Source organism: Nipponia nippon, unplaced genomic scaffold, assembly GCF_047370975.1.
Source record: "Nipponia nippon isolate SJK-2023a ecotype South Korea unplaced genomic scaffold, ASM4737097v1 scaffold_68, whole genome shotgun sequence".
Lineage (NCBI taxonomy): Eukaryota > Metazoa > Chordata > Aves > Pelecaniformes > Threskiornithidae > Nipponia > Nipponia nippon.
The window spans coordinates 269,668-281,278 of NW_028262389.1; the positions used below are offsets into that span (position 1 = coordinate 269,668).

Sequence of the window (11,611 nt, forward strand, 5' to 3'; positions counted from 1 at the left end):
GATCCCATGGAGAGGAGCAGGGGAGAAACGTGAGGAGGAAGGAGAGGCAAGGATGTTCTGTACTGGCTGTTAACCCCCTCTTCACCATCCCCCCTGCTCCTCGCGGTGTTGGGGTTGGGTAGAAGAATTGGGAACAACGGAGTAATGTGAGCCTGGAAGAAAGTGTGGGGAGAAGGGTCTTTAATATTTTTGTCATTGTTTCTCACAGTCCAAATTTTTTTTAATTGGCAAGAAATTAAATTGATCCTTGGCAAGTCAACTGTTTTTTCCTGTGACAGTAATTGGTAAACGATTTCCCTTACTTTACCTTGACCCATAAGATTTCTGGATTATTTTCTCCCTTTGCCCTGTTGAGTCAGGGGAATGAGTGAGTGAGCAGCTGGGTGCGTGTCTGGGTGCTGGCCAACGTTAACCCACCACAGGATGGCACGAGGACTGCTGCATCCAGCATGGGGCTTCCCAGCAGAAGAAAGACCCTGACAGACTGGAGCAAGTCCTGCAGAGGCCAGAAGGGTGTCTGGGACCTGGGGCACATTATGGACAAGGAGAGGCTGAGAGAGAGGGGTTCCTTAGAAATCATTTAGAACAAAGCACAGGAGCAAGAACCCACTCCAGTTGGTGGGATCTCAATCAATGGAGATTTTCAGTATTTGTTGAGACAAGGCCATGAGCACCTGTTCAAACTGGATCTGTCTGAGAACTGGCTTGGCTGAGAGACCAGCTGTGGCAAGAGCTCTGGGGCTTGTGTGCAATAAATGTCAGTAGGAAACTAGTTCCCTTTTTCTGAATATGGTGGTGGAGTTGGGCATCACAGAGCCCCGGGGGAGGATGGGGCTGACCCTGCAGGAAACGTCCCTTCTCAGGGCTGGGGTGTACGAACAGAGATGGAAATGGCCGGTGTGTGGGACTGATCCAGGACAGTTTTCCCAGGGCGGCTTCTGCAGGGTGTCCAGGGAACATGGCACAGACCTGGCCCCTCTCTTCTGCACCTTCGGTGCCTTGCTTCCTTCACCATGATGCCTGACTCTGCACTGGCAGTACCATGCTGGCTGCCCCCACCCTGCACACTCACACAGCTTAGCTCTACACTGCTGCTTTCCTCTACCGGGCACTTCCCAGCTCAGCCCAGCCCCTCCCCAGCTCTCCCCACATCCCCTGCCCTCTCCCCAGTCCAACCCAGCAGAGCAGCCCAGCCTGGGCTGACCCCATGGCAGTGCCCACCGCAGGGTGCTGCAGAGCTCTGGGCACTCACCCCACAGCCCCACCCCTCTGAAGGGCACAGCAGCTGCTGGGGGGCAGAGAGGGGGGCTTCAGGCTCCACATCAGCCCCAGGGCTGGTGCTGGCCCCAAAGGCATGAGGAAACAGAGGCTAGGCACTCTCTGGCTCTCCTGAATTCATATGGTAGGTGATGCCCAATGCTGACTGAATTTGCCCCCTCCTCTGCTCCCACCAGCCCCACTCCCCAGGGCAGCATGGCAGTCCTGGCCCTGGGCCTCCTCAGGCAGCTCCTGCATCTCTCCAGGCTCCCCTCCCTGTTCCTGCTGGGTCCCCACTGACTCCCATGGCACTGCAGAGTCCTTGTTCACGGATAAGAAGATTTAGTGCTGTACTTTTAGGGGATTACATCTTTGAGGGTATTTCACCTTCTGAGCCTCCATTCATTCCAACCCCAGGGCACGTGGGGAGTCCCCATCCTCTCCTCTCCTCACCCCTCCAAATTCATTTCCAGGGAGTCTGGTATATGCCATCACTCCTGTCATACATGAAGAAACCTGAGGAGAGAATGGGGAGCACATGGGCCATCTGCCCTGCCCCTGGACACCAAGAAGAAAGCTTTTATATCCAGAACATTTGGTCCAGTGGAACCCAGTAGTACCATGCATTCAACTCCCAAAACACTGAGAACACAAGGAGATTAGACTCTTTAAAAAAAACAATTCCTTGGACATTTTCTTGGCAGCAGCTTTGGAGGAAGAGCCCAGCCTTCAGTCTCTGGACCTGGCAGATTCTGTTTTATTGAAGAGCTGCTATTGGGCATGCCACATATGACACAGTGCTGTGCAAGAGTCGGACACAATAAGATCAAGCCTCAAGACAAGTAGTATAAGCCCAGCCAATTATCTATAAACAGGATTATCGCAAGAGAAAAAAACAGACTCCTGGCCTAAGAAAGACTCTGGGAAATGTGATGAGAAGGGAAGGCAGGTTATTGTCCATGAAACAGCATCCATTAGGCCAGTGTCCTTACGGCATCCTTGAGCTCCTGGTTCCTCATGCTGTAGATGAGGGGGTTCACTACTGGAGGCACCACAGTGTACAGCACTGCCACCACCAGATCCAGGGATGGAGAGGAGAAGGAGTGTGGCTTCAGGTAGGCAAATATGCCAGTGCTGACAAACAGGGAGACCACGGCCAGGTGAGGGAGGCATGTGGAAAAGGCTTTGTGCCGTCCCTGCTCAGAAGGGATCCTCAGCACGGCCCTGAGGATCTGCATATAGGACACCACAAGGAAAACAAAACACCCAAAGACTAAACAGACACTAACCACAATTAGCCCAACTTCCATGAGGTAGGCACCTGAGCAGGAGAGCTTGAGGATCTGGGGGATTTCACAGAAGAACTGGTCCAGGACATTGCCTTGGCAGAGGGGTAGGGAAAATGTATTGGCAGTTTGTAGCACAGCACAGATGAAACCACTGCCCCAGGCAGCTGCTGCCATGTGGACACAAGCTCTGCTGCCCAGGAGGGTCCCGTAGTGCAGGGGTTTGCAGATGGCAACATAGCGGTCATAGGCCATGACAGTGAGAAGAGAAAACTCTGCTGAAATGAAAAAGACAAACACAAAGACTTGGGCAGCACATCCCGAGTAGGAGATGGCCCTGGTGTCCCACAGGGAATTGGCCATGGCTTTGGGGAGAGTGGTGGAGATGGAGCCCAGGTCTATGAGGGAGAGGTTGAGGAGGAAGAAGTACATGGGGGTGTGGAGACGGCGGTCACAGGCTATGGTGGTGATGATGAGGCCGTTGCCCAGGAGGGCAGCCAGGTAGATGGCCAGGAAGAGCCAGAAGTGCAAGAGCTGCAGCTCCCGCGTGTCTGCGAACGCCAGGAGGAGGAAATCAGTGATGGAGCTGCCATTGGACATTTGCTGCCTCTGGGCATGGGGCCCTGGCGTAAGAGAAAAAGACAGTGACGAGTTAGGGCAGACATCTCTGAGCAAAATCAAAGCCATCTCGCATAGACCCTCCGCCTATCACACACAGACACCCTTTTCCTTTTCTAGGAGACTTTCCTTCAGCTCTGTGGCTGCAGCGCTGGTTGGTGCTGGCCAAGTGTGCAATGAAGAGCAGGCCCTCTGCCCGTGGGCTCTTGATAAATCAGCAGTGGTTCATGGGAATGGTGGGGGAATGGCCCAGTGCTGGTGTTCGACTTCGTCAGATGAAACTGCTCCCAGTGCAGAAGGGCCTGTCAGCATCTGCACTGCCTGTGCTAAGGAACGGGGATGGTAAAGGCAGTTTTAGAGTTCTAGGTTTTTTACAGCTTCCCCCTCCATCTCCCCTGGGGAGTTTTCTGGGATCTCAGAAACCCTCGGCATTTCTGCTGTACTCAGGGAGAACAGAGTGAGCCCTGCAAGGCAAGAGGGTTGCCTGTGGCTCAATGCAGAGTGAGGGGAACTGATCTGTCCCTCTGCCTAGTTCCCAGTTTCCCTGTGCTTGCACCTATCAGAGATGGAGGGTGGTTAAACCCCCATGTTATCCTGAAAAGCCACCAGACACTGCTGAGAGCAGAGGGATCCAGCGCAGACCACAAAATGCCTCATTTCACCAACCCAACAGCATTTCCTCAGCTGAAGAGTCTTTGCGTTCTCCATGGGGTTTTCCGATAAAACAGAGGTGCTATGGGACACGTTTGCATCCTGCAGGGCAGCTGACAGCTTGGACGGTCACTCTGAGGAGACAGCCGAGTGTCCTAATGATGGCATCACTGTAAGGGAAAATCAGCTCATTCCCCAGCCCCACAGACTGTATGGATGAGATCTCCACAGGTGAGAGGAAAGCTGGGACACCTGTTCCCATGGACACACCTGCATGGGATGACAGACAAGATCAGCGTGTGACTCTGCAGCTGAAACTCCCATCCCCTGGGGAGCCTGACAGCAAGAATGAAAGAAAATAACAATTACACAGACAAGTGGAGAAACGAGGAAAAATACAGTGAGGGTCTGGCTGAGAGAGGCAAGGGGAGAGGCAGCCGGGCACTCAGGACAGCGGTACCCTTACTCAGATGTGCCGGGCAGCTGCTCTCAGCCCCCGTGCTCTGCAGAGGGAAATGGGCTCATGGCTGAGAGAGGCACCAGGGCTCTGCTGGAGCTCTGGCTGCAGAGGAGGTGGTTTACGCCCTGAGGGCAGAGGCTTTGCTGGGTGGCAGACGAGGCAAGGGGGCTTGCTCAGAGGAAAGGGTCTGAATTGGAGGGGATGCTATGGAGTTTTCTGAATTCTCCCTCCCGCAGCATTTTAGCTTTTCATTTCCTCTCATTCCCTGGTCATTCTCCTGCTGCCGGGAGATTTTCCTCCTGGAAGGTGTTTCCCTGTGCCAGGTCTTTCCCTGTCAGGGCTCAGAGACCCCATCCCAGCATTTGTGCACGCACCTTGGCCCTACAGAAACCTGTCTGTCTGCAGGGCTCTCACTGGACGCATGTTCCTGTTTGCAGGTGCAAAAGGACAGGTCAGAACAACCCTGATGGGTCCAGCAAAGCTGATGCTGGTGCTGTCTATAGGCAGAGGAGTGGCTGAAGGCACTTTATCAGGCTTCTATCAGGCTTACTGATACGTCAAAGTTACAGCTCGGGAGTCTCAGTGACTTGTTCAAGCAAGAGAGCTCCTATTGCATTTCTCCCCCCATACTCCCCAAGAGTAGGAAACTGAAAACACAGATGCAGAAAAGCTCTGTATCTTTACAGTAATCCCTGCCTTGACCTTCCCCTTGAAAAGTCCCCCAGGAAATGTCCTGGGGTCATCTGGAGCTGTGAGCAGCCCTGACCCACGCAGCACCCCCTTGACAGAAGAAGGTCCTTCTCCTGCAGGAGTTGCTTCTTCCACCCACAGCTTCTCCCTGCACTGCTGTTGGGAGCTCCCCAGGCAGGCTGAGTGCCAACACTGGCAAGAGACAAAGTCCCTGCCGCGGCACACAGCCCCCTGGGTTGCAGGGTCCCTGCTCTGAAGGACGGCCCTGGGCACCCCTGCCTGCACACCCAGCTTCACACCCTCCAGCCATCCGTGGGTGAATGCAGCCATCATGCCCTGTCCCTCTGACTATGCACCAGGGAAGCCCTGTAACAAAGCACGTCCTTTTTCTGTACACTGGAGAAACTGTGAGAGTCCTCCTGGCAGATCCCATAGGCTGTGGTTATGTGACAGCTTTAGGAGGTCATTCCAGGAACCAGAGCTGCATTGCCCTGCAGCCAGAGACTTACCCTCTTCAGGGCTGTGAAGATTTTTCTCCAAGTGGGCTCTCCTCTGTCCTCCCACCCCACACTGCCTTTAACCTCTGTCACTTCCCTCGTCTCCCCTCGGTGCCTGCAGGCAGTGCCCTCAGCCCTGCTGCGCTTTGCAGAGGAGCTGCTCCTGGGCAGAGCTGTCTCTCTGCAGGGCTGCCCACTTGCCAGGAGCTCCCTCCACCCCAGGAGCCCAGCCCAGCTCAGCAGCAGAGGCCCAGCCCAAGGCAGCACTTTCTCTGCCCCTCTGGGCTCCCTCCAGGTGTCCCTGGGGCTCCAGGGGAACCTGCTGTGAAACAGAATGAAGGAATCACTTACTCCCAGCAGTGTAATTTCTCTTAACAGAGACAGAGTTCGGTCCTATAATAACGTTTTCTTGTCCCATCATTAGGCAGGACACCCAGAGAGTGACGGGGAGGGGTCTCTCTTACCCCTGCTGAGGGAAGGGAGTCAGCAGAGTCAAGTGAGGCATCTCATCCTGAGTCTGTAGTTCTGGGGCTAGAAGGGTGTCACGGTTTAACCCCAGCCAGCAACTAAGCACAACGCAGCTGCTCACTCACTCCCCACCAGTGGGATGGGGAGAGAATCAGAAGGGTAAAAGGGAGAAAACTCATGGGTTGAGATAAGAACAGTTTAATAATTGAAGTAAAATAAATTAGAACAGTTAAATAGGCAAAGCAAAAACCGTGCACGCAAACAAAGTAAAGCAAGTAATTCATTCACTACTTCCCATGGGCAGGCAGGTGTTCAGCCATCTCCAGGAAAGCAGGGCTCCATCACACGTAACGGTTACTTGGGAAGACACACGCCATCATACCCAATGTCCCCCCCTTCCTTCTTCTTCCCCCAGCTTATATACTGAGCATGACGTCATATGGTATGGAATAGCCCTTGGGCCAGTCTGGGTCAGCCCCCCTGGCTGTGCCCCCTCTCATCTTCTTGCATAACCGGCAGAGCAGGGGAATCTGAAAAGTCCTTGCCCAGTGTGAGCACCACTTAACACCTATTTAGCAACAGCTTAGGACTACTTAGCAAGAACCAAAGCATCAGTGTATCATCGCCATTGTTCTCATCCTAAACCCAAAACACAGCCCCATACCGGCTACCAAGAGGAAAGTTAACTCTGTCCCAGCTGAAACCAGGACAGTATCCACCCCTTATTCCATACCATTTACATCATGCTCAGGTCCCACATTATCCAATACATCCTCTTTAACCACCACCCCTTTTGTCCCAAAAATGTCCATTGAGCTCATTTAGTCCATGACTTTGGGCTCTATCTGTGATAGTGGTCACTCAGGACAGGAGAGGTCGTGTGTTGCGTGGAGTTATTGGGCACCAAAGCCAGCTCAGGTCAGGTCACTGCTGCACTTGCACTACTTCTTGTAAGGATTCTCCTCCATTGGTTCAGGTGGTTCCTGCTATGTAATTCCTATAACATGCAACTCAAATCCCGGGTCACAACAATTTAAAAGTATTTCCATTACAGTCTCCACCCCTGGCCCCTTTGGGCCAGGTTATAGGGTTTAACACTGCAATGGAGTCCTCCCCTTGCCCCTGCTCCGGCGTGGGGTCCCTCCCACGGCACAGTCTTCCATGAACTTCTCTAACGTGAGTCCTTCCCACGGGCTGCAGTTCTTCACGAACTGCTCCAGCGTGGATCACCCCCAGGGTCACAAGTCCTGCCAGCAAACCTGCTCCAGCGTGGGCTCTTCTCTCCACGGGTCCACAGGTCCTTCCAGGAGCCTGCTCCAGCGCAGGCTTCCCATGGAGTCACAGCCTCCTTCAGGCATCCACCTGCTCCAGCATGGGGTCCTCCATGGGCTGCAGGTCGATCTCTGCTCCACTCTTAACTTCCATGGGCTGCTCTGACATGGGATTATCCACGTCCACAGACACTTTGGGCTATCGTGCTCCCGCAGGGACTCGTCCACAGGTCACAGTCCCTTCGACTCGAGTTCACACTGGAGTTCCAGCCTGTCCAGTACAGCAGCACAGAAAAACAGCAGCCATGCGCTGGCCATCTGCCAGCCCAGGCACGTGGCCATTGCTGTTATCAAAATATTCCCAAGCGCAGCAGAGTAAGATGATAAGCAGGACAGCAGTACAGCAAGCAGCAAAAGCAAAAAGCAGCCACTAACAAGCACTAGACTCCAGCATACAGTAAGGCAAGCAAGCCCCGTGGCAAGCACAGAAGCCTGCCGATTAACAGCTAAACAGCAATAACAGCTGTAAATTAGATCTAGCGCATTCCAATTAAATCTGTTGTTCTCTCGAAACCTTCGAGCCCCACATTGGGCGCCAAAAAGGACCGTCGTGGTTTAACCCCAGCCAGCAACTAAGCACCACACAGCTGCTCGCTCACTCCCCACCAGTGGGATGGGGAGAGAATCAGAAGGGTAAAAGGGAGAAAACTCATGGGTTGAGATAAGAACAGTTTAATAATTGAAGTAAAATAAATTAGAACAGTTAAACAGGCAAAGCAAAAACCGTGAACGCAAACAAAGCAAAACAAGGAATTCATACACTACTTGCCATGGGCAAATTAACTCTATCCCAGTTGAAACCAGGAAACCAAGTGATGGGAGGAAAGGCAGCAAAAAGAGTGTAGGCCTCTGTGAATTAGCTGGGGTCTGGCACTTGGAGGGCCATGCTGTCATTCCCTTGTACGCCCCATAAAGAATCAAGCTGGGAAGTGTGCAAGTCTGACTCAACAAGGTTCATGGACAGGCAAGGCTGTGTCTCTGGCTGTGTCTGGAGACCCGTACACCTACAGTACAGATCAAGCTGGGTGAAAGTGGGCATAAATGGTCTCCAGGGCCCATGGACAGAGGTGGGGGTGGAAGCCACAGGTAATGCTGGTCAGGGCTGTGAAGGTCTATGGGTGCTCTCAGGGCCCTGAAAATATCCCCATGGGATCCCACCTGCCAGTGCCCTCAGTAGGCCAAATTCTTGTTCCCTGATGTGCAGGGTCTGCTCTCTGCTCCTCTCCTTCCCCATGTCCCTGAGGATCTGGAGACCACAATTTCATGGCCACTACAGCCTTCAGGTCTTCACATGCCTGACCAGCTCTTCCTCTTTTGGGAGTACCAGACCCAGGAGAGAAGAGGAGTGGGTGGCCCATTTAGAAGCTGACCAACACACAAGCCAACATCTAGCTTGTAACATGTCCCAGAGAGACCCTCCATATATGAGATGTCCTCACATCACACAAGGCTAACCCACTTCTCATCTCCCCTGTCAGTCTCTCCTCAAGACGCTATATCTCCATTATAAGAAAAGCTGTGGAACCTCTACTTCTCTACCTCAGCTCTTATTCCACTGATGTCACAGCTCTGTGATGGCACAGGGGGCTCCCGCTCTCTGTGCCCCAGGCTCTGGGCTTGGTGCCCATTTGGGTTGCAGCACCTCAGATGTGGCACCAGGGCCAAGGGCAGACTTGTCACATAGAAACCTGGTGCCCAGAGATGGGACCCCGTGTGTGGAAAGGCTTGGCTTCCCAGCAGAGGCACGCTGGAGTGGGTGGCAGGTGGTGCCATAATGGTGGATGAGGTTCCCACACCGAGAGCAAAAGCTGCAGTCCCCAAGGGCAGAGAGAAAGAGGCCTGGGCTGTGCAGCCCTGGCAGGAGAGGGCTTTGCTGTCCCAGGTGACTCTGCAGCACCGTGGGGCCTGTGCCAGAGGTGGAGCTGATTTGCAAGAAGGACAAGGTGCTGCTGAGAAAGTCCCTGGGGGAGGACAGACTGTGATCTAGCCACACTGTGGATGTCATGCTGAGGGCTCACTGGTGAGTGGTGACTGGAGGTGACCCTTCCCCTCCACTCAGCACTGGCGAGGCCCCATCTGGAGTGCTGTGTCCAGTGCGGGGCTCCTCACTACAATAAAGTTCTTGACCTACGAAAGCAAGTCCAGCAAAGGGCCATAAAGCTGGTTTAAGGGACTGCAGCGTCTTTCATAGGAGGAAATGCTGAGAGATGTGGGACTGTTCAGTCTGGAGAAGAAAAGGCTTGGAGGGATCTTGTTAATGTGTACAAATACCTGATGGGAGGGCATGAAGACCAGGGAGCCAAACTCTTCTCAGTAGTTCCCAGTGACAAGACAAGGGGCGATGGACACAGCTAAAAACACATGAAATGCCATCTGAACCCAAGAAAGCACTTTTTGGCTGTGAGGGTGGTCAACCACTGGAACAGGATGCCCAGAGAGGCTGTGGAGTCTCCATCCATGGAGATATTCTCAACCCAGCTAGACAAGGTGCTCAGCAACCTGCTCTAGCTGACGCTGCCTCAGCTGGGGGGTTGAACTACAGGATCTCCAGAGGTCCCTTCCAATCTCAACATTTCCGACATTCAGTGAGTATGAAGGAGAAAAATAAGACAGAAAGAAAGGAACAACACCTAGCCTTGACCACAAGTATGGTGGGATCCCATGGAGAGGATGGAAGCTGGAGCAGGGGAGAAGTGTGAGGAGGAAGGAGCAGGAGAGATGTTCTGTAGTGACTGTTAACCACCTCTTCACCCCTACTCCTCGTGGTGTTGGGGTAGGTAGAAGAACTGGAAACAATGGAGTAATGTGAGTGTGGGAGAAAGCGTGAGGGGAATGGTCTTTAATATTTTTGTCATTGTTTCTCACAATCCAAATCTTTTTATAATTGGCAACAAATGAATTTGATCTTCCCTAAGTCAACGGGTCTTTGTCCATGATGGCAATTGGTAACTGATCTCCTTTACTTTATCTTGAGCCATGAGTTATTCCATCTTATTTTCTCCCTTTGTCCTGCTGAGGCAGGGGAGGGAGTGAGCAGCTGGGTGGGTGTATGGCTGCTGGCCAAGGCTAACCCACTACAGAAGCACCACATCAGGACTGCTGCATGCAGCATGGGTCTTCCCAGCAGAAGAAAGACCCTGACAGCTGGAGCAAGTCCTGCAGAGGCCAGAAGGGTGGCTGGGACCTGGAGCACATTATGGACAAGGAGAGGCTGAGAGAGAGGGGTTCCTTAGAAATCATTCAGAACAAAGCACAGGAGCAAGAACCCACCCCGGCTGGTGTGATCGCAATCAATGGAGATTTTCAGTATTTGTTGAGACAAGGCCATGAACACCTGTTCAAGCTGGATCTGTCTGAGAACTGGCTTGGCTGAGAGACCAGCTGTGGCAAGAGCTCTGGGGCTTGTTTGCAATAAATGTCAGTAGGAAACTCGTTCCCTTTTTCTTAATACTGGTGGTGGAGTTGGGCATCACAGAGCCCCGGGGGAGGATGGGGCTGACCCTGCAGGAAACGTCCCTTCTCAGGGCTGGGGTGTACGAACAGAGATGGAAATGGCCAGTGTGTGGCACTGTTCTGGGACAGTTTTCCCTGGGCAGCTTCTGCAGGGTGTCCAGGGAACATGGCACAGACCTGGCCCCTCTCTTCTGCACCTTCGGTGCCTTGCTTCCTTCACCATGATGCCTGACTCTGCACTGGCAGCACCCTGCTGGCTGCCCCCACCCTGCACACTCACACAGCTTAGCTCTACACTGCTGCTTTCCTCTCCCGGGCACTTCCCAGCCCAGCCCAGCCCCTCCCCACCTCTCCCCACCTCCCCTGCCCTCTCCCCAGCCCAGTGCAGCAGAGCAGCCCAGCCTTGGCTGGCCCCACGGCAGCGCCCATCGCAGGGTGCTGCAGAGCTCTGGGCACTCGCCCCACAGCCCCAGACCCTCTGAAGGGCACAGCAGCTGCTGGGGAGAAGAGAGGGGGGCTTCAGGCTCCGCATCAGCCCCAGGGATGGTGCTGGCCCCAAGGGCACAAGGAAACAGAGGCTAGGCGCTCTCTGGCTCTCCTGAATTCCTATTGTACGTGATGCCCAACGCTGACTGAATTTACCCCCTCCTCTGCTCCCACCAGCCCCGCTCCCCAGGACAGCATGAGAGTCCTGGCGCTCCTCAGGCAGCTCCTGCATCTCTCCACTCTCCCTGCCCTCTGCCTGCTGGGCTCCTACTGACTCCCATGGCAGAGTCCTTGTTTTGCATACCTCAGTTTAATCATAGAATCATAGGATCATTAAGGTGGGAAAGGACCCCACAGATCATCGAGTCCAACCTCTTAACCTCACTGCCTGGTCCACCTCTAAGCCATGTCCCT

The 11,611-nt window shown here is 53.6% G+C and overlaps 1 protein-coding gene across 1 annotated transcript; it reads right to left on the minus strand.

Annotated features, from left to right (window-relative positions):
• Window positions 1-2,207: 2,207 nt before the first annotated feature.
• Window positions 2,208-3,230, minus strand: LOC104017552 (olfactory receptor 14A16). Its single transcript, XM_009470590.2, is given in 1 exon segment — window positions 2,208-3,230. A coding segment is annotated over 1 exon segment (1,023 nt).
• Window positions 3,231-11,611: the final 8,381 nt, after the last annotated feature.